Source organism: Mus caroli, unplaced genomic scaffold (genome assembly GCF_978045245.1).
Source record: "Mus caroli unplaced genomic scaffold, Mus_caroli_1 scaffold_12, whole genome shotgun sequence".
NCBI lineage: Eukaryota > Metazoa > Chordata > Mammalia > Rodentia > Muridae > Mus > Mus caroli.
The window spans coordinates 41653339-41677304 of NW_028227267.1; the positions used below are offsets into that span (position 1 = coordinate 41653339).

Sequence of the window (23966 nt, forward strand, 5' to 3'; positions counted from 1 at the left end):
GGAAAGGGGAAGTCACAATCTCCTATCATCTCTGTGGAGCGGGGAGCCGTAGACAATTTCCCAGCGCTTCCTCCCAGGCTCGCACTGCCCTGAGCTCCAACAGGTTTTTGTTTTAAGGTGAACCAGGTTTCTGGTTCTTCCCTGCGGAGAAGTTACTTTCAAGTCAGTGAAAGTTCTTGGCCCATGATTAAAAGTCTTTGCCAATTAGTACTCAACAACTTCAATTCGGTTTTTTCTGGTTCAAGATGAGCAGGAGCCTAATAAGGCTGTGATAAAAGGGCAAAAGGCACCGAGAGCCAAAAGCGGATTAATGAGCCCCTCCATGTATTTGTCTTCCTAACAGCTGAACTGTTACAACTATTGACACTCTTCAAAAGGTTCCGCTCTGAACCCTGTCCAGGCACTGCAGGCTCCAATGGACATCTTCAAATCCAGAGAATGGAGGAGCAAGAGCTTCCCCTGTGTGATGCCAAAACCAACAAAGCCCCACGGATCAGGTAATGAAACTTCAGCTTTCCCCCCTTTGAGATTTATTTACTGGCAGCTGACAAGGGGCAAATTCAGCTCGAATTGTGCAGTCAAGGCCCTGTCAAGCTTTTAGAGGCACCCTTGACTTGAAGCACCATCATGACTGGCATTTCACTCAAAAGCCCTCGGCACTGGTCCTTAACCGCTTATGACATCACAAAGGACACTCCGGACAGATGCCTACATGGCATCCTGCAGCATTTTAAAAGAGAATTAGTGGTTTTAATTATGGTCGTGGTATGAAAGGGAGCCATGCAAGCTCCACGGGAGACCTTTGATCAGACCCTTTTGCTAGTACAATGCCACGGAACTGTGACTATTCCTGGTAAGGGGCCTTTTCTTGCTGAATGACTCACCAGTGATCTTTGAATGCAGACAAGCTTCTAGCCCTCCCTCTTCATTAGTGAGCATTTCTATACAGGGGCCTATATAGTGCTTGGAGTCTAGGAGCTATACAATCAGGGGGAAAGAATCCCTACGGATTCTGGCCTCTACTTAGGAAGTGCTGAAGGACTCTGAGTGACTTTATTCATTAAAACAGGTTGCTATTAATTAACTGTCATAATAAAATAAAGAACTATTATTATCTGCATTTCTTGCTATGTTCTCTTTAGTAATATGTAGAAAAGATGCCTGAAACAGAAATGAATTTATTGAACGACGTCCTCACCCCCACTCTCGCCCATGCCCCTTTGTTCATCTGGGCAGCTACTTCCTAATTACTGGGTCTAGATCTGTGAATCCAAAGAGAAGGACAACATAAATATGAAATTAATTAAGGACATATAAAATGCCTTTTGAATTTGCCCATTTCTGCAACAGAAATGAGAGAACTTGAAGTTAGCTTTCCTTTTCAAGAGCTGCAGAACTAAGATGATAAAACTCAAAGTTAAAAAAAAACAGGTACTTGGTATATAGTATAAAACTTAAGACTAAAATAGTTATAGTTAACAAGGGAAAAAGAAATTGTAGTGAGGTATATTACAAGAATCGTTTTTTAGAAACTATCTCACTTGTAGGAAATAGAAAATGACTTTGGTCTGCACTATTTCTTAAGAATTTACCCTTGGATCCCAATAAGCATGGAGACATGTCTCCAATGCCTGTGGAGACAATTCCTTCTCAGCTAGAACCTACAGTCAGTTGCTCTGTGAGTACTACAGATGTTTTTGCATGCTTCTCATGGAAATGCTAAACAGAGATAAACAGGATTTTGCATAAGGCCTACATTTCAGCCATTCCCTCGTTTCTGCTGCACGCGACACTGATATCCAGGAGATAAGTGAGATTGCCACTTTGTTGATGCAGCTTCTGGACTTGAAGGAAAATTTCTTGGACTTCAGAAACTTTGGGAGCAGAGCGGTAAGCAGGGCTACCACACTTTGCTGGTTCAGACCTTTTTTATATTTCTTAGACTTTGTAGTTCTCTTCTTAGATGCTTGAGAGCAGCTATAATGTCTGCTCGCTGTGGATCATTTTGTGCTTTCTGAGTGTAGAGATGAAAATGTCTGATGGTTTCAGACAGCAGGACTTCAGGGTCTATGCCGGTCCCTGGAAGGCGTAACATGCGCTCACAGGCAATGGCGTAGTTCTTGTGCCAATTCACTGGGTGTTCCTCTTGCAAGTACACAATCTCCTTATAAAGCTAGAAGACAGCAAATGTTGGGATTCCATTGTTATCTTGGTGAATTTCCTCATTTCAATACCAGAAAACTGAGAAGAATTAATAACACAAGGAAAAAAAAATCCAAGCAGCCTACAGTAAAAATCTAATCATTGCCAGGCCATGCAGAAAATGCAGGGATGCTACGTAATTACTGCAGTCGCAGGAGGCAAATGTGCCCCATCTGAAACTGCTTCTGGGGCTTCAGATGCTGCAGGACCCTGAGACACACTGTGTCAGGACAAAGTGCTCTTCCTCCAGAAAGATGTTCTGGGAAAGGATTTAGTTCTAACTGGAGGAAAGCTATTTACTCAACAGGCCGAGTGGCTAAACCTCTAAATTTAGCTGCTGGGGGAAAAAACACAGCTTTCTTTAGTAGATAGTGTAGAAAAAAGAACTTAGCAGCATTAAACTTCTGTTTCGCATTATTGACATGGATTTCTCTCTACAAGAAACAATGGCAGCCTTAGCAACAATACAATCCGAACAATCCCATTGTTATCAAGTGTTCCTGGCACAACAGAATCAAGAGTTCCCTAAAAGGGCTATTCTGAAAGTCTTCAAAGCACCCTACAACTTACCATCTTAACAACCAAAACCTTGCCCATAGAAACTCAGAATTTTGGATTTCCCAACTGCAGAGAGAGGAGAAGCAAGTAGAATAATAAATTAAAAAAAAATTGTGTGTCCACACGGGCACGGGAGCACCACGGGAGCATCACAGTGCACATATGGAGGTCAGAGGACAGCTCTGGGGAGTTAGTTCTATCTTTCAACTATTTAGGTTCTGAGGACTAGACTCTGCTCATCAGGCTTGGCAGCTGAGCCATCCCACTAGTGGTCTAGAATTTTTGATACTGAATTTCCCAGGGGGAATGTATCAACATTTTACAAGGGGTTAAGTAGAGACTAGTTAGTAAAATAGAACAAGATGCCTCCTTCCTTAGGAATTTCACTGTGAAGCTAGCATTGGGTAACTAGGAGTGTTCCTTAAACTCTCAGGATAGACCAGAGCAGTGGTCTTTTAACTAGGGCAGTGTTCACAATATCATATAGTTGAAATGGACCAATTAGATCATCTTCTTCCTTATCTCCTCCAAAGCAGCCAGATGCGTGTCTACTGTAAGAGAGTGTTCTTGTCAAGAAGCCCCCAGCCGGTGACTGCCCTTTGAAGATGTAATAACCCTGTCCGTCTCGCAGCTCCTTTCAGAACAGTTTCCTTTATTCCTGCACACTGACGACTCACAGTTGACATTTAGGCTGGAGTGGGCCTAGACTCTGACCCTCTTGGCTGCCAGACAGAACTCTATAGGCTGCCTTTAAAAACTGAATCCCTCACTGCCCCTGAGTGGGGTACCCTGAAGGACTCTGCCTTTGCCCCTGTAGTTACCTCCTTATGGCCCACCTTCCCTCCTTCCCTTTCTTGATCTACCATCTACTTGGCTAGCGCACCCTGATATTCCAGCATGGCACCTCATGACATCTCTTCCCAGCACTCAGGCTCATATATCTCTGTCCCACAGCACCTCTGTCAGCACACGTAAGCATCATCTGTGAGTGAAGGGTGGATCATGCTCAACATCCTTTCTGGAGCCTGCTGCCTTGATCGCAGGGACAAGACTGTTTCTAACGCATTGTGCAGTGTTGATTAGGTGCTCAACAAATGCCGTGAGTGAAGAACGAATAAAAGTGAGTTAATGTTCAAAACCTAGGAGCAAAGTGAGTCACTCTGACTGGACACCATGCTGCTTTATTTAACTCAGCAGCAAGCAAGTGTACTGGCTGATGGAACCATGGAGCCCAGAAAGGGGAAACTTGGCTGCTCATACACGCAGGGCTAAGCTCGCTGTGCACGGGCCCTTACCTGGATGTATGCTTCCACATGACAAACTGGCTGACTTCTTAGTAGTGCCAGTGCTAACACTATCAGACTATGCTAAAGACCATATAGGAAACCAGAGCTTTGTCATAACAGTGCTACTGCGAGCCTCTCCTCTGTGCATCTTTCCTGAGGAGGGTGTAGCGATGTGAAGGTGTGATGGGCTTCCCAAGGGTAGTCAGAAGTCAAAACTCTTTCTATAGCTTATCTGTCCCCAGAACTCCTATCATTTCATGTGTAGCCAATGTCAGGTTGGCATTGAGGGTGACATGGCAGAGCTTGCTCTAGTAAAGCCATTACGCAAGCTTCCTCCTGATTCTGCAACAAAGAGTGACAGACACTTGCCTAGAAATCACAGGTTCACTGTCCTGCACCTGAGATGAGAGGCTGAGGCGTCTATCGGTAGGGCTTCACTCCTTCTGGAGCGCTCGAGAATCTATTCCTTCCCTTTCCAGTTTCCAGACCCTTCTGCACCTGTGACTCAGAGTCCTCCCTTCACCACCATGGCTCCTGGATACCATTTCCAAATCTCTCCTGGTTTCTCTTTTGGAAGGCTCCTATGATCATAGTGAACCAAATGGGCTAACCCAAGCCTGATCTCAGGTCCTTTAACTCAACCACATGTGCCCTTTGCCACAGAAGGCAGTGGGCCAGGCACTGTGGGGGAGGGTGTCATTCTACTCACCATGACCCTAGCTTCAACACTGTTTGTGACACAACTGAATGCTCTCCATGTTTACTGCTAATGCTCAAGACAACCTGGGCGTGAGAGGGTAAAGATTACATTGCATGCCCTGCCTCCACCCCAGTTGCTTCCACCTCCCAGTTGATGCCCTGCAACAAAACTGAAACATACTTTATATGCATGCATGTAGAGTTGTGCTTTCACATCTGCAGGAACTGCGGCAGACTCGGCCAGGCTGAAGATGAAGAATGGAGTCTTCATCCTGGGGGTGGAGGAAGAACCCTCATTAGAAACATCAAGATGGGGAATGGACAATTTTTTGTGTGTGCATTCTTCATTCTCTCATGTTCATGGAAATTTACTCTGAACCAACAGGATCCAAAAGCCCCGAAGGACACAGTGGCACTCATGCTCAACACTAAAATGTTTTGGGAAAAGGCTCATCACTGTGTGGTTCCCTGAAGGTGCCCGTTGCTGTTATGGAACAGCAGTCAGAGACAGGGAGCATTGCTGGGCTGGCCAGTACATCCCTGAAGGTACCTATCACCGGTGGCAGCTATGTCATGGGCAACCAGTTCTTTAAAAAACTGGGTAGACATTCTGAGCACCCAAACATCCAAATGGTATTCAGCACACCAGTTAAATCAGCACCTGCCCAGATAGTGTCCTGCTTCTCTCTTTCACATGAAGTCACCCAGCTTTCCCAGATTCAATCACAATGAACAACTGTGCAGAGAAGTTTTTGATCAGATCCTCAATGCAACTGTTTGCCCGTGTAACTAGACTGGCAACTTTATGCCACTTTCTAACTTTTTCAAAAAGCCCTCTGATACAAATTACACTCCAGCTATTTTGCAATCTTTATATTGGAGTTATGTTTCTTTCTTTAAAAATATTTTTACTACATTTTTTCTTCTTTCTTTCTTTCTTTCTTTCTTTCTTTCTTTCTTTCTTTCTTTCTTTCGGGTGTGTGTGTGGGCGGGGCACAGGGCACATGCACATGCTACAGTGTAGAAGTCACAGGACAACTTGCAGGAATCAGTTTCCTCCTCCTGCCATGTAGGTAGTGAGGACTGAACAGGCTGACACATTTGGAGCCAAGTGCACCTTTACCTGTTGAGCCATCTTGCTTGCCCAAGGAGCTATATCTTGGTAATTCTTAATAAATCCTTATACATATATAAATGCTTTATATCCTAACTCTATCCTCAGAACACAATCTCTGGCATAGATTGGGCATCAACATATTTTTGCAGAAGGAAGAACTCCATATGTGTGAGAGACCCTGTTCTATATTGCCTAGGAGTTTTGCATGAATGGCCAAAGTTTGATTTGTGTTGGTTTTATTTTATTTTAATTTTTTTATATTTATTTATTTTGCATCTGTGTGAGTCTGCAAGCTGTATCTTAAATATGGTAACCAGAGGACAATTTATGGAACCCGTGGGTTCCAAGGATCAACTCAAGTCACTGGGCTTGGCAGCAAGTGCCTTTACCCTCGAAGCCATCTTGCCGCCTCCTGTTGGTTGATTATTCAAAAATAATGACAGAGACCAAGAAAAAGCAGCAGTGCCACCAAGAAGTGATCCATCTGGAACAGCGAGCCTCTCTCTGTGAGCAGTCTCTGTGAGTAGCGGCTGATGTCTTTTCATGTAGTCTGCTGTGACAAACTGTGCTCCATGAGGGCAGGGACTGTCACCGTCCTGTGTAGCTTCTGGCCTGGCACACCGCCTGGCCTCTGTAAGCATTAGCTGAGTGTGTTAATGACAAACTGGCATAGCACGAATGGAGCCATGGCTGTAATGCCTAATTACAGAACGGAGCCCAGGAGTCAGGATGCCTCGGGGTTACACTGAGCTCTGGACTCCATCACTGTCATTACGTGCCCTTGGAAATCTGTCTGCCTTGCTCTTTTATAAAATGAGATAACAGAGCTTCACAAGTTATTATGAAGATTATTAATATTACTATGTATTACACATGCATAGTAATACAATGTCTTGAGCCAAATAGCGGTTCTGAAGTTATTTTTATTCCCACTCATCCACAGTCCCAGAACAAAAAGTACCATGGGCTATTCCTTTGCATATTAAAAAACAGGCTGCAAATAATAAAATGTAGATCACTCACCTTGCTTGCCACATCTCCTCATTGGCCACCGATTCCCAAGAAGATGGACCAAATCTGTAGTTACAAGAAAAAGTTTCCTTCGTCGCTTACATTACAGCATGACACACAATGCCTGCTTTATAGTCTTATAAGCACTAGAAGAGGCTGGCTCTGGGTGTGTTGATGATAACCACACCAAAGCTTTGCATTTTAGTAGCTGCCTCAAGGGGCAGAGGACAGAGGGGAAGAGGCTGCAGGCAGTGGGCAGCTGATCCTGAGACACTGGGCTTCACTAAACCCCTGCTGGGCTATGGGCTGCTTGAAGAATTCCAGCCAAACAACTGCTAGGCAGAGTTTTATAATAAAAATGTATAATAAAAAATTTTAAAATTATAGTTAAAATTTTTTATCAAGTATCTGTTTAGAGAGAATGGTGCTAAGAAACAATGTGTGTGTGTGTGTGTGCGCGCGTGTGCGTGCGCGTGAGTGCACACACACAATCTTCATGGCTATCTGAAGAAAATGTAATTTTTTATTTTTTTGAGAAAGGGTCTCACTATGTAGATCAGATTGGTCTTGAACTCAGATCCTGGTGACTCTGCCTCCTGGGTGCTGGCACTTTAGGCATGTGCCACCACAGCCAGCTGGCTGTAATATTCCAGCTTTTCTGATGAATCCAGGTCAGCAAACTCTGCTGTGGTCAGCACTGTGGAGGTGTTTCTTTCTCACCATCTCCGAACCTTTCCTAGAGCCTGTTAACATGATCGCTCTTCTTGCACCTGAGCTCTAAACAATAGGCTATCTAATACTAGATAATCCAGTAATGTAAAATACTTATATTTAATTGTGTGTGTGGGGTATGTACATAGGCGTGCAGGTGGCTGTAGAAGGCAGAAGAGGATGTTGGCTCGCTGGAGCTAGACTTACAGGTCGTTATGAAGCCACCGTATGTGGGTGCTGGGAACCAAAGCTGGGTCTTCTGCAAGAGCAGAAGAGGCTCAATAACGCATAATTTAAAAAATCAGATAACAGGGGCAATTTGTTTTGCTTGACTTATTTTCCCATAGGTAAGAACAAACTTATGTAAAAATGTTTTAAGAAGAAATTAATAATGCCCTAACCAGTATAACAAGGTTGATGACAGACAGGCACAGAAAAGCTTCTCAGATTCAGCCTTTCTTACAGAAACTGTCTGTCCTTCCGCTCTTGTGCTGGAGACTGAATCACCCATCCCAAGCGCATGCTAGCAAAGTGCTGCACCACTGAGCCGCACGCTAAACTCGTCTGTGTGCTGGAAGTTCACTCTTGTGGCAAGTGTCATGGGCAGAAGAGTGCCCTGTAAGGCACAGCACAGGAGTCCCTTCCACGCGTAGGGGGATACAGTACAGGCTGCTGGACCATTTGGCGTCATGGCCCGAAAGCAAAAGATGGCATGCATCAGACTCAGGGAGCCCATTCCCCGTCCCTCAGATTCCCCAGACAGGAGGGGCACAGAGACCATCTCCTCCTGCTCATGCATTCTGATCTGTTGTGGGCAGAAAATAATTGATTGAAAAACAAAGCCAAAAAATTAAGAAGCGTCTCAAGAGCCAAGTGTGGTGGGACAGGCCTTTCATCCCAGCACTTGGGAGGCTGATGCAGGAGGGTCCCGAGTTCAAGGTCAGCCTGCATTGTAAGAATTTGTCTCAAAAAAGCCAAAACGACAAAAAAGGGTGTCTCAGAATGTAGCCCTTTTCCTTTTAGACACACAGAACTGACATCTTCGTAAAAACACAACAGCCACTCATACCTTTCATAGGCCTCAGTCCAGTTATAGATGGCTCTTGTGCGTTCAATCCACTCCTCTGGGTTGAATACAATCTTGGAAGGCACCAATTTGTCACAAGATCCCCATGGCCAAAGTGAATAGTCCTTTTTCCAGGTTGGGTCACCTTCATGAATTCCTATGCAAACAAATGTTTCTTTTCTACCCAAAACAGAAGAGCATACAGTTCTAAATGTTATATTCCTTTAGTTCACAGAAGGTCATTTTGGAGTTCATAAGCCATAGTTATTTATACACCATTTGTGAATATGTTGGTTTATTTAAATCTTTCTTAAATATAGCACATGAAATTTATTTACTGTAAAAACAAAACAAAACACTACGGGAAGGAGCAAACTGGAACAGATGAGAACCGTCTTCCTGCCCTCACCAGGAACGGGTGTGTCACAAACAAATGCTTTCTTTGATATCCCTTCTTATTTTACAGGTAGAGTTATAGGTCCTGGTTGGGCCGCAGCCACTGCACTCCCGGTTTCTTGTCATTTCTGTGCGTATTATTTGCATTTGTAAGTCTCCCCGAGAAGCCTGGAAGCAACCTAAGGATAGGCCACCCGCCCGCATTAACTTTGAATGCCACACAGCACGAGGTTAACACATAATAAATACTGGCTGGAATTAAATTAATCAGATTTGAATAACTGTTAGGAACCTGAGAGCCTACGGAAAGTTAGAAACAGAAATGGCTTAAACAATAGCTTCCTTCCAATCTGTGGTTGTTAAGTAGAAAGAAAAGAGAAAAAGGAGCACCGTATAGGGAGACCGATTTGAAAGTTAAAGGCTTGGGTAACTTTGAAAGGAGACAATGGGAGTGGAGATCTTACATTTTCCCCCTCACCCCTTTCTGCCTCTATGATTTAGGGAAGTTATTTAACTTGCTGTCTTCTCATCTGCCTAGTGTTCTCGGGCTGCTGAAAGCTACACGTGGCATTGGGCATGCAGCTCTCCCTCCAGAGGAACAGGTGACTCTGGGGAAGACAGTTCCAGCCTCACTCCGCCAGGCTCTGAGAGGAAGCCAGCAGCAGCCAGCTGAGGACCCGGATGAGAAGACTCAGGAAAGAACCCAGATCCAAATCAGCAGGGCTCCATCCTCCCTCCACTTCCGCACTGAAACAAGCGGGATGGCCAAAGGCAGGTCCCAAGTTTTCAAGCCCAAGGAGTAAGAAAGGGGTCCGGAGGTCGGAAGACTGGGGGTGGGGGTTCCTTGTCCTAGGCATGGGAGCAATGCCTTGTAAGCTGTGGGGTTAGCAGCGGTGTGGTGATGGTAGTGTGGCTGGTTAGGGACCCCAAACCCTGAGTTCCAGGGGCAGTAGGAGTTCAGCCTGCTGCGTGATATAGACAAGAGTCTCAGGGAGAAAGGACGCGCCTGCGCGGCAGAAGATGAAAGCTTTCTGGCCCGAAGTATGAAGAAAGTACGCCCTATGGAACTGGAAAATACTGGGGCAACTGAGCTACGAGTTCACTGTGCCATGGAGTTCTGGCTCCATGTGGGGTTTACACAATTGGTCAAAGAGCAGACTATACTCCCTGATGAAAACGGATCAGGCAGGGATGTGGGGGTCAAAAATAAGCCAAAAATGACCTTGGTTTTACTGGCCAAAGGAAAAAAAAAGAGGCCAAAAATGTTTAAGGGTACTGGTGTGTGCTCTGGTTTATTCTAATCTTTCTCCTTTTGTATTGAAATCTAATGAGCACAGAGTCCAGGAAGCTATGAGGGGGATCAGACCCTTTAGGTGTGTCCTGAACACCAGCTCAGTCACCAGGATGGAGAGGTACCGTGAACACCTTGTGGATGGGAGAACTGGACCGACCCGGTCACCTCACACAGTGCCTCCATCTAATAAACATATATCAATCCCTAGAGCAGGACCCTCGGGGCAGCCCTTGACTGGGTCTTGCTTACACACACCTCCGCTTCCTTCCTCTCTCTTGAGCTCTTACCTACAACAAAACTCAACCTCTCCATTATCTGTGAATTTTATCCTGTGAGTCTATGTGACCAGGGACCCAGAAGCCACTGGCCTGGGTGGCTATGGTAGCTGTGGACAGTCTGTGAACTGTCTGGTCCCTGTGGTTTTATCACACTCAAGGACTCTTGCTCCACCCCCACCCCCAGCACACAGGGAGGGTCAAGAGTCACCATGAACACTCTATACCCAGCCTTGCCTCCAGCCCTCTTTTTACTATGGGACAAGGTTAAAGTTACTCCTGCTGGCTTTAAACTCTCTCTGCAGCCTAGACTGGTACTGAACCCATGATCTTCCTGCCTCAGCGTCCTCCTGGGATTGCAGGCTTTCAGGCCCAATCAGTCAACAGTCTGAATGGTTTTCAGGCTACCACCACACTGAGTGAAGCACGAGGGACTCTAGGTTATGCCCCGACACCCTGGAAACTGGATTCTCTACAGTGAAGAGCAGAGCACTGGCAGCCGCAGTGGGGCTGTGAACGCAGCAGCTGCTGTACAAGAGCAGCACAAGAGCATTTGCACTGGACCATCCAGTATCCTCACTGTGGGATGCCATGCATAGTGTACTCATGTCAGGGCTGGACCATCCAGTATCCTCACTGTGGGATGCCATGCACAGTGTACTCATGTCAGGGCTGGACCATCCAGTATCCTCACTGTGGGATGCCATGCACAGTATACACATGTCAGGGCTGGACCATCCAGTATCCTCACTGTGGGATGCCACACACAAGTGTACACATGTCAGGTCTCGTAGAAATCTGTGCCCATTAAAAGTCTATTTTAATGAATGTTTTTTAAAAAACAGTGATCAATAAATAAGCTTCCTTCCTTAAAAGTATGTGCAGAGGAAGACATCACACGGTGGCCTAGCAAGTGCCCTTAAGCCATTCATGTCTTCAGAATCCATCATTTCTTGTCTGAGTGAGATGTTTATATTCTAATTACTATTAGCATAGTTTTTTTTTTTTTTTAAAAATATTTATTTTTACTTTATGTGTTTTACTTTATGGCTGAAGGTGCCAGATCCCCTAGAACTGGAACTGCAGACAGTTATGAGCTGCCATGTGGGTGCTGGGAAATTGAACCAGGTCTTCTGGAAGGGCAGCCAGTGCTCTTAACCACCGAGCCATCTCTCCAGTCGGATATATTTTACTAACAGTGTTCTAACACACTAGTACTCTTTACCCCAATGATTTAAAATTCTACCTCCTCCATAAAGACTAGATACAAAAGGCTCATAATTTTAGTACAGTAAAAAGTCAGAAAGTATATCAAGTAATACAGTATTATAGGGATTGTATCTATACTACACTTTTATGAAACATTTTTAATGTTTGATGGTTCCAGCCATAAATTCCCAGTATTTAAAAGGTACCTTATTCTACAATGAACACACACTACTTTTTAAATGTTAAAAACATTAAAATTAGGTAACAATAGGCAATACTGTTTCTGGGACCTCTGTTAGTCAAAAATATTAAAAAATGCTGTGGCCCAGAATGATGATCTTCATAACAGCAAAAATATAGAAACAATAAACAATTTAAAAAAACATAAAAAATGGTTAATTATCCATTTTACAGAAGCCTCAAGGCTACAAAAAGATGCATTTTACTGATTACATAGAAAAGTTTATGACATGAGGTAGAAGTGCGATTATATTCTCCATAAAAAAACACCAGATGTGCGGTCACCTAGACATGTGTACGTAAATAAGCGACTTATGCTAAGGACAACGAAACTTCAAAGCCAGGTGATCAAATGACAGGAGCAGTGTCCTTGACTGACAGCATTTCCAGGGAGATGAAATATTTCTATAATATTGTTCTTGGAACATCTTAGACTCCCATTTCTTTCCTTTCCTTTCCTTTCCTTTCCTTTCCTTTCCTTTCCTTTCCTTTCCTTTTCTTTTTTCTTTTTTATGTATACTGTGTGTGTGTGTGTGTGTGTGTTCCTATGTGCCCATGGGCCAGAAGATGGTGTTGAGTCCCTTGGATCCAGAATCAGAAGAGGACATTGTAAACTGGGAATGGGGAGCTGAACTCGGGTCCTCTGGAAGAGCAGCAAACACTCTTAACCACTGAGCCATGTCTCCAGCTCCAACTCATTTTGTAACAAATGCTGAATGAACACCCACAGGCAAAACTAATGGCTTCCTTGTCTGTGTTCCTAGAATGCCTAGCTGATGTAGTCAAATCATGTATTCAGTAGGCACACGTGGCATGCTTCACTCTGGCTAGTGCCAGCATCCATTCACATCACTGTATACAGTAGATCACTGTATACAGCCAGCTACTAGACATGGTCCACTTGGATTTGAAACTGAGCCTCACTTATCTTCTTATTGCCAGGCCTAACTCGAACTATAACAGAGCAGATATCTGAAATATCTTAAAGCTAAATTAAATATAATTCACAAAAGTGCCAGTCTGGGCACGCTAATGGCTCATTACCTCTTACTTTTGGATGTAGTAATTCAGTGCTGTTGTGATGGCACACTTGGGTTTACTCCCTTTCTATCACTCTGTGAGCCACTGAAAACTGGCTCAGCAGCATACTGAAAACTGCATTACTGCGTCTCTACCAAGGGATAACATGACAATGGCATTTATAAAAACGTTCTCAAGTCCTCTTTACAAGAAAACAAACAAACAAACAAACAAAAGAACATGAAATAAATAAGAGCATGAAATAAATACTTCATTTTCAAGCCCTGGCCAGTCCCAAGCATCTCAGACAGAAGCAATCGATGCTCAGGTCTCAGCACATTCCTGACCTCACCCCCAAATCATTTTATGTTCTCAAGTACAGAATTCACGCTTCCTCTATTTTATCCTCAGCTCGCATAAACTGGAGGTGTTTTTCTTATTTATAAAAATGTTTTATCCTTTATAAAAATGCTTAAGCTATTTTTATATAGTGATTATTCCTGGAAAAAAAATGCTTTACGCTTAAAAGGGGCCACCGTGCCGATCAGGAGGAACCTGTAATTGCTTGCAATTCACCTACAATGATCTCAAGTAGACAGGCACATCTCCAACTTCTCAGAATTGTGCTAAGATCTTATTTGCTGTTCTTGCTAATCTGTCTTTATTTTTCTTTTACCCAGAACAATACCATTTATTTCTGCCTGGCCTCATTTATGCACAGATATTCAATTTAATTACAAAGATAATCTCACTGGTGGCAGGGAAATAGGTAGAAAATTGGTCTTGTGGATGAGGCACACAGCTGCTTCAGAAACAATTTTAGCAAAGCTTCAGAGTTGAGAAAAGCTATTATATGAACAGAATGCTTACTGCTTATTCATTTCAAGAAAGTGATAGAGGTTGAATGTGACCATCCCACTGGGTAACACTCCTTCCACAGGGTTCCACCGGTCCCCAGGAAAGTGCACTCCTGGCAAATGCCTCGCCATCTTGGGTAAGTACCACTCATAGGTCATCATCTGTCGGAAAGATCACACAGGGAGCCACACCTCAGCACATGCTGCAAAGACTCGGGTTCACCAGCAGCCACCGGAAGGTTCTAAAATGTGGATACACTTGTTAAACACTTGGGATGAGATAAATACCCATTCGGGCAAACTGGGGAGTATGGCAGCTTCATGTCTTAGGAGATGACCACTACCAACGACCGTCATCAGAACCTCTCCACGGGCTTGCCAACTCCCAGATGGTGCTCCCCAGTCTTAGACCTAGAGAGCTGAACTTGATCTTCAGTACCAGTGCAGACACAGCCCCAGAAGCCCTCCCGTGTCTCTGCCCCTGTACCTGTCTCTGGTATACTTCTAGGCCTACTCCTCACTAGCCTGAGCCCCCGGGGGGGGCGGGGGGGGAAGAGAATGTATCCTGTTATCTCTGCACCGAGCACACTGTGGAGCACACAACAGTGCTCCACTTGTTTTAGTTGTGGTTGAAATGTCTTCGATGGATAGACAAAATACACAAGTATGTCACTACTACGCTCTTGTCTTTTTAAGTGCTGGTCACTTAATGGATAACACATAACTCTGTCCTTCAGAAGCTCAATCCTAATTAAACCTAGGCCTCAAAGCTGAAAACCTTTTTGGCTATATAATCTGAATTTATTAGTAGTCCCCAATTAACCATACACCCTTATACATCTTTTGTTTTTATTTTTGAGACAGGGTCTTGTTATATAGCATAGGCTAGCCATTTTGTTTTGTTCTGTTTTGTTTGAGACAGGGCCTCACTATGTCACTTGGCTGGTCTAGAATTCTCTCTTTAAACCAAGTTGGTCTTGAACTCACAGAAATCTGTCTGCCTCTGCCTCCCAAATGCTGGGATCAAAGGCCTGCACCACCATGCCCAGATGGCTTCAAACTCTTGAGCCTCCTGCTTCTAGATCCTGAGTACTTTCAGGCATATGCCACCACACCTAGATTCACATGTCTTTTCAGTAAAAGAGTTATCAGAAAAAAAATCACTTTTGTTAATTTTATACTTAATTCTGTATTTTCATAGAAAAGACTCCTACTTACATTTTGAATATGATCATTTAGGCAACTGTGCTCATGTTTTACTTACCCTGAATAAGTCATTTACTTAACAAATGATGTTAATTTTAAATGCATATATTGTACATCTCAAAGATTTTATTACCCAGTGGTTTCAATACTTGGGGTTACTCACATCAGTTGAGCAGCATGTTATGAACTTAATATACTGCAGTTAATTCTCATAATAACCTTACTTTAGTTCTGTCAGAAATCACTGAGGGCCCATTCAATAGCTGCGACCTTCTTTTTTGTAACATACTCCTGATTATGACCTATTCTCTCAGGCAGCAATGTGCTCAGGCGCAGTGACTCACCTTAGCTAGTGAATGTTTCAGGAATGGGCATATGAATTGCTGGAGTCTGCAGGAGCTCTGAAAAGCATGTTACTCCCAACCAAGAGCTACGCCAGCAGGGCAAGAAGCATCTTGCTTTGTTTTAGGATGTAAGGTTTGGAACTAGGCATCTGTGCTGGTTAAAATTTGACCACTGGACACGACCCAGACTCACTTGGGAGGAGGGGACCTCAGAGGAGGAACTCCTTCCTTCAGGTAGCCACTGAACTCATCTGTGGTACATTTTCTTGATTAACAATTGACACGGGAGGGAGGGGCCAACCCTCTGTGGGTGGTACCACTCCTGGGCAGGTGGTCCTAGGTGGTAAAAGAAGCCACAGAGTAAGCCAGTAAGCTGTGTTCCTCTGTGGTCTCAGCTTCTGGTTCCTGCCTCCTTCAATGTGATGGGACCAAAACATATGAATGAAACAAATCCTTTGTCGAGTTGGTTTTAGTCACTGTTTTATCACGGTGACAGAAAGCAAACTCTAACACCTCTGACATCATTACACTGTTTGCATCATCAGTCCTGAAACCACCTCTCTACATCACCTTGTGACGTCAAAGTTTATGCTACCCTTTAGCCTGCTCTTGGTTAGGCACTCCGTTTCAAGTACTCAAAAGCATCTTTGCATCAGTGACTAAGCAAACACAAGTTCCCAGAGGAAGAGTCATTGGTCCACCACACATCTGGGAGGTGACACAATGAGGCTCTGAATCTGACTGTAAGATTCTCTGAGATCCATGTTCGAAACCACAGTAGCTGCTGCTTCAATGGGGCTTACAACTGTGGTGCACACCAAGTCACAGCATCTAATTCTGAGAAGCTGAGCTGGCAGTCAGTCTGTACAGCTTACACACTGCTCACAAACTGCTTATACCCACAATGTGCAAAATCCCCACACAGGGCACCTGCAAACCCAGTTTCTTGAGGCTCCCCTCCTTTAGGAAGGGAGCCGGATGTCCGCACTCACCGGGGTCAGTCACGTCATCCTTCACGATCCAGAGTTTCTCCTTTCCCTAGGGACGACTCGAAACACTGCATTTGCTCTCTTTTTGGCATTTAAGATTAAAACAATCAATCTTAAGTATAGTTTTTCAGTTTCGGATACTTGCTCTGTTTTGTAATGTGTTGCCTTTGAGACAGAGTCTTGTGTACATGAGGCTGGCCGTGACCTTTAACTTCAGATTCTCCTAAGTGCTGGATCACAGGAGCCACCTCCATACCCAGTTTATGTGGTGCGGCTACATTTCCAGTCCAGGAAAGCTGTTTTAATAGCACTTAAAAAAAAGTAATTACTTTTTAAACTTTAATATCATGTATACAGGTGTTTTGTCTGCATGCATGTCTGTTTCATGTACATGCCTGGTGCTTACAGAAGCCAGAAGCAGGTATTGCATTAGATGGTTGTGAGCCGCCACGTGGGTGCTGGGAATCCAACCTGAGTCCTTTGGAAGAGCAGTCAGTAGTGGACTTCACAGCTGAGCCATCATCTATTCAGCTCTAGACATGAGATTTTACAAGTCACCTCCAAACATGTTTCTGTCATAGAATCAATCTATAGCAGTATTATAACTAATAATTTATAATTTTAAGTGAAATGTTTATTTGCACACATTTTTAAAAAATTTTCAACTAATTTATTTTTCATAGGTAGGCCAGGTGCAATGTGTTTTGCTTGGTGAACTGGCTAAACCTAACAATCCAGCAGGTCTTATAACCACTATTCCTTGACTCTAAGGTGAAGGAAACATTGATAAAACCATTTAAATGAGGAAGAAACAAATTATAAGTCAACCCAAAGTAAACAGGACTATGATATATCTACTCTCAGAGTATATGGCTGGTGGTACACTGGGAATCCTAGCACATGTGAAACCAAGGGGACTAGGGTGGACTTCAGGCTACCTTGGTCTATACTGTGAGACCACGCTAAAAGCAAAAATCAACTTCCTTTCTCCACAGAAACCCACAGAAAAGAATGATTATGAAAAGCATACCCAACCATATTTTTTTTAAAAAAGTGCTTATCTGTTTATCTACATGGGATCATACTGTTTGTCCAGACTCAAGCCGCAGGCATATGCCTCCATGAACGAAGTGGTTAAAAGTTGCTGTGTGCTGAGGACGTCTCTCATACACTTACTTCTTGATCCACCAGTGAAACATCTGGCCTCAAGCCCTCGCAGTAATGCAAGTAACGGAGAGCGTTTCCAGGCAGGTCTCCTCTGAGTAGGATGATGGCATCCTGAGGCATGGAGTCCAGAAGATTTCGTGCAAACTGATCAACCACGTTATTGGTTCTTTGGTCACAGATGCTGAATAAAAAGATTTTTCAGCTAATTAAAACACAAGTCTATGTTTTCCTCTCCCTCCATGTGTGTACAGTGTTTCAGAGTTTCTCACTCGGCTCTGAGAAGGCACACAGTTAAGCAGAACAGATTATGAGCTGAGTGGTCTGTCTGTCTGTCTGTCTGGGGCAGGGTTTCTCCACATAGCTCTGGCTGTCCTGGAACTTGCTCTGTGGACCATGCTGCCTGCATCTGCTTCCTGAGGAAAGACGTGCGCCACCATGCCCGCCCAGGATCCTCTCAGCTTCTTTAGAGGGTGCTAACAGAAACTCGAGGAGAAGGCAGAGCCCGCTGTATGACTTCTATCAATTTATAATCATGTCCATGAAAAGCCAAGTCTGTTCTCAAGTGTAATTCTCCACCCCAAGTAATCCAATTTCAGTTAACAAGAGTAGTTTCTGACTATATAGAACTAAGGCACTTTCATCTTAATTCCACTTTTTTTTCCTAGAGACCTAGTCAGAAATAAGAGGAATTCTACTGACTTCTGACAAGAATTTATAAAGCATTTGCGTGACTAGGGCATGTGCAGGGTGGTGCCTTCCCACCACATCTCACCACCTCAGGCTTCCTGACTCCTGATCTCTGGGGGTCAGGACATCATGGGGGTGAGAGCACTGAGAAGGAAGTGCAGGTGTGTGTGCTGAGCTGTCTGCTGCCTGGCAGCTGTCCGCCGATGCCAACGCTAACTACCACAGCAAAGCTCAAGACTGAAGTGGGCTTTCTGATGTCAAAGAAAGAGGGAATGAGTCTGCAGAATAATCTATGAAGGAAGAGGAGACCGCGAGAGGGAAAGGCACCAAATCGTAACAAAACAAAACCACTTAATGGCATTCCCTGTAATCCCTTGTCTTTCTGTCCATCCATCTGCCAGGTTGAGGAGGGGCCGAGTTCAATCAATAGATTGGTATCACAAACAGAGGATCTCTTCTAGAATGGAACGCCACCCTTGTGCTTGCATTCCACACAGCAATGATGGCTTCCTACTTTGCTCATGATAACTAACATCTCGTCATCAGGAAAGTTGCAATTCCTTCCATTCTCTGGGGGAAAAAAAAAAAAAAGACAAAAACCAACCAAGCAAAACGGACAAACCGCCCAGCCAGTGCAGCGTTATCACCAGTGCTGAGACTGGACACCCCTAAAAGACCTGAGCCAGAGGATGGACGTAAAACTGAGACTGGTTGGATAAGGGGGGAACACATGCAGCTTAGACTTCTCCCTGGGACCACGGTGGGATGGACAGTTCATCTCACAAGATCTTATCCCAAAGAGAAAAACAGACAAAATGATAAAGTGGAAAAGGGCTTGTGGCACCTGATGTGGGGCCGGCTCAGAGGGCACTTCCGTGGGTACGCAGGGCACAACCTGGGCAACCTAACCTGTAGAAAGCCCACAGCCCTCATGAGCCTCAAATCCAGTAATTGCTCCAGCAAATAGGCCAGCTGAGGAGAGAAGCCCCATTTTGTTATATCGTGTGTCTCAAAGGGTGTGGCTGGCCACTGTCTTGACAGAGTCAGTTCTTAAAAATCTGAGCTACCTTGTGAGCAGTGGTCACGGAACATCCATAGGCCAGGAGGCTTAACCTGGACTGCCACAGACTGTAGGTGAAGGAAGGTTGGAGAGACAGTTGTGGAGAGGTGGAAGGACAGACAGACACCGAAGACAGATAGGGTAAGTGACAGGAGGCTCAGGCTGGGAAATGACATTGGAGAGGGTGGAGAGAAAAGAGAGGGGATTGGGAGGGAGTAAGCTTGTGTCAGGGATAGAACTCCCCAATAGAATTACCCTGGAGTTGGATAGCTCTAAGTCTGAGGCTGTGTGTGTGTGTGGGGGGGGAGGTGTTAAAATCTGGAGCTACCAATCTCTGTCCATTGCTGTGGAGCCCGAGAACTCTGAGGTTCCAGGGATGTACATGATACAGCTGTAACCCTCAACAGGGAGACACACTGAGAAGACTGTGAAAGTATGAAGGCAGGCCCCTGCCCGTGTTCCTGTCAGCACTGTGGTCACAGCCCACACTTCCAAGACCCATGGGAGACACTTCCAGGGAGCTTGAGCTGGGGAGTCTCAGGGTGAGACCCTCCCAGCACACGGACTGCAAAGCCAAGTGTGGCCAGCAGAGGGCCCTGACACATAAAGAAGGAAGATGGCTGCTGTGAAGACAGCTCTGGTGGACACTGGACCCTTGTTCAATGCAGACTCCTCAACAGCATGAGTAAAGAAACACAGGGTCTGTAAGTTTAACCCTCCCTGCTCCTGTGCATAAGTAGGAGTCTCCAGCCCTCGAGGACACCCCAAAGCAGACTGCTGTAACACCCACCCCACCATGTGGTTCTTTCTATTCCTACATACTTATTAGGTTTTGACTGTATTTTAAGAAGTTTCGAATATTTTTAATGGGTTGGTGAGATGGCACAGAGCGTAAAGGGCGTGCTGCCAAGCCTGACCACCTGAGTCTGACCCCTGGTCCCCTAAGAAATGATGGAGGGAGAGAACCAGCCCCTTCAAGTTGTCCTCTAACCTGGCTGTGGCACCTACATGCCACCTCCCACCTCCCAAAGGGAAACAAGATACACAATATAACTAAACCTTTCTAAAGAATGGTTTAAAATCAGGGTTCTATTTGCTATCCCCTTTAAAGATCCATATTCTTTTGTTTACATGTTTTTCTTTAGGCAACAACACATTTTTCGATTTTTTTTTAATCTCTGCCCTCTTCCTTTCCCTCTGTTGGTATCAGGAGCTTTTAAAGCATCCTCTCACATCTCTGCCTAGCTTCTGTCCTGAGCCTCTTTACGACACAGGACCCTTTGCTGCCACAGGACCCTTTGCTGCTACGTGAGTGCTCCCCACGCATTCCCTTCTTCCTCCTTTATCGTTCTGATCTCGCACCCACCCCTTTTCTCTCATCTTGGTTTTCTTCCTTTACCATTTCCACACTCATTCTAATTACTTGCTCACTTTATTGCCCATTGGCCACAGTTTTGTCACCTTCAGGTTTGTGGCCACTGGCAATGTTGTAGCAGACTTAGCGGTATTAAATGTATTTAAATGCTTTCAATGTTTTGATGATATTGCTGCTACCGCAGTTTGTTGCTCTTCACTAGAAGAGTTAAACTTCTCAATGGGATCCTCCCCCCAACCCAGAACCAATAGTTACGTAAATTCCTTGCAGAAATTCAAGAAACAACACGGTCCCACAGACTACCATAACCCCTCCACCACTAACCTCCGAGATACTGAGATAGGTGGGATGCCAGGTAAAGATTTCAGAAGTGTTCTGGCAACAGTGATGAGACAGAGGAAGATACCAAGAAGCAGAAGAATGAACTAGAGAGGGAAGTCAGCAGCCCAGAGGACAGGTAAGCAACAAGGATGAGAAAATGAGCAACATGGAAGAAAAACTGAGATTTTAGAGGTGGGGGAAGGAAAGAAGAAAGGTTGGAAAAGAAACCCTCAACGAATCAAGTAAAAGCATGGTAGAAAACATCACTAGCAGATTTGCCCGAGCCAAAGGACCATGGGAGATGGAGGTCAAGGTTGATGAAATACAACATTCAAATGCCAATAAGGAAAAGAATAAGCAGGAATGACTACATTATCCAGGAGCTCAGGAATATAATCAAAATGCCATATCCAAGAACCCACGGGCGAGGAGAAGGAAGAGGAGGAAGTAAGAAACACTGAAGACACAGAAACCTTGGACACCACGGTAGCAAGACATTGCCTAAAGTTAGGGAAAGAAGTGGACATTCAAACACAAGGAGCATCTAAAACCCACATGCACAAGACCACAGAAGACACTCTCAAGAACACACACATGTCAAAACTCAGAGCAAAGAAACAATAACAAAAGCTGTGAAGGGAACACACCAACTCCCCCACACAGTGGAAGCACAAGGCTAACACCAGCTCTTTCATCAACAGCCCTCAGATCCAGGAAAGCATGGAAGCGTGGCTTTCAAGCTCCTAATGTAGATAACTGCCAAGCAAGAACTCGCGATACAGCAAAGGGGTCTTTACACTTGATGGGAAAAGCTGGGTGTGGTGGTGCTCGCCTTTAGTCCTAACACTGGGTAGTCAGGAGCAGGCAGATCACGGAGTTCAAGGCCAGCCCAGTCTACAAAGTGAGTTCCAGGCCAGCTAGTGGTACAGAGAGAAATTCTGTTTCAAACAAACAAACAGATAGACAGACAAAATTGATACAGAAATAAAGAAATTTCAAGGCAAGCACAAACCGATGGAGTTCATGACTGCCAAACAGGTATAAAAGAAGATACTGTACACAGTGGAGGGAGAAAGACACATTGGTAAAGGTACCTACAGACAGAGCCAATGGTTGGAAGTAAATAGAGGAAAAAAAAAAGGAAAGAAAAAGAAAAAGCTGGCCTAACTAGACTGATAAAGTGGACTCCAAACCCAAATTAGTCAGAAGCATAAGGAAGGCTACAGATGATTAATAGAGAGCAACTCATCCAGATGAAGCAGCCGCAAAACATACGTGTCAAATGTCACGGAAGGATCCCAATCTGCAAACCAAGCATTAATGGACATAGTCACCAAGACAATGACCGAAGATGATTTCAGGGTTCCACTGCCATTGCTAAAAATATCCAACAAAACCAGCAACGCGATGTGACAGGTAAACGCCACACAGGTCAAACCCAGCAATGTCACAGGTAAACGCCACACAGGTCAAACCCAGCAATGTCACAGGTAAATGCCACACAGGTCAAATGGACCCAACACATAGATGTACAACAAAACCAGGACACATACGCATTTCAGCAATCTGCAGAGCCTTCTCCAAGATAAATCACACTCCAGGCCATAAAATCAGGTACAAATATAAAATACAACCAGATGCCAAATACAAAATAACACAACCCTCTGATATCTGTAAGATCACAGGATAACAAAACTAGAAATCAATACCAAGAAAAACTACAGAAGTCACAATTGTGTGGAGACTGATCCTCATACTCTTGTATGAATAGTGGGTTATTGAAGAAATCCGGGTAGAAATGAAAAAGTTCCTGGAATCAGAAATTAAAATTGATATAATTTGAACTGAAAAGGGGAGGATTATCACAGATCCCAACTAAATCCAGAGAATCATCAGGGAGACCTTTGAAAACTTATTTTTTAAAAAAATAGAAAATTTAGAATAAATAGATAAATTCCTAGACATATAAGACCTACCAAGATTAAATCAAGAGGATATAAACTTAAATAGATCCATAAAAACTGCTGAGATTAAAATAGCAATAAAAATCCTACTATCAAGAATAGTTCTGTTCACACAGATTCCCTGGGGGAATTCTACCATTTCTTTATCAATGTTCCTTAAACTGTTCTATAAGACAGAAAGGGAGCAAGCACACCAAAGTAAAGCCAGAGAAGGACACAGCACAAGAAACGGTACAGCAATTTCCCTGCTGTTCAAGGGTGCAAAATTTCCCAATAATTTTTTTTTGAAACTGGCTATGTAGTAAAGAGCACACACAGCTTTTCAAAAGGACCCAAATTTAGTACCTAGCACCTATACTGGGTGGCTTACAAAGCCCCAAAAGCTCTAGCTTCAGGGCAATCAATATCTCTAGGATCTGTGGGTCACTGTACTCAGATGTGCATATATCCCCCCACATATACACAATTTAAAATAAAATAACACATTTTTTAAATTCTTAGAAAGTGAATTTAAGAACACATTAAGAAAACCGTGTACTATGGTCCAGTTGTTTTAACCCTAGAGATGCAAGTCTATTTCAGCATACACAAATCAGTAAGTTTAACTGAGTGCATAAAGGCTTAGTACATAACATGTATGATCACCTTGACTGATGCACAAAAAGTCACAATGTTCAACATTCTTCCATAATAAAAGCCACGAAGTCATTAAGAATAGAAGGAACATATCTCAACATAATAAAGGCTATATATAACAAGCCTAGGGACAATATAATAGTAAGTGGGGAAAATTGAGAGAATGTCCTCTAAAACCTACAAGACAAGGGTGCCCACTCTTTCCTCTCTAGTTTTATTCAATATGACTCTTGAAGTCTTAGCTAGAGCAAATAGACAACAGTAACAAGTAAATTC

General features: G+C 44.0%; 1 protein-coding gene across 3 annotated transcripts in view; it reads right to left on the reverse strand.

Annotated features, from left to right (window-relative positions):
* Positions 1-1158: 1158 nt before the first annotated feature.
* Positions 1159-23966, reverse strand: part of Tmem260 (transmembrane protein 260) — a 65711-nt gene continuing 42903 nt past the window's right edge. For all 3 annotated transcript variants that reach the window (XM_029468944.2, XM_021181987.2, XM_085828585.1), the window contains 6 exons: positions 17657-17828; positions 13955-14103; positions 8654-8830; positions 6886-6939; positions 4927-5017; positions 1159-2173 (listed from right to left, as the gene is read on the reverse strand). In XM_029468944.2, the coding sequence (XP_029324804.1) occupies positions 1919-2173; positions 4927-5017; positions 6886-6939; positions 8654-8830; positions 13955-14103; positions 17657-17828 (898 nt within the window). In that variant the 3' untranslated portion in view covers positions 1159-1918. The remainder of the gene's footprint in view (positions 2174-4926; positions 5018-6885; positions 6940-8653; positions 8831-13954; positions 14104-17656; positions 17829-23966) is intronic.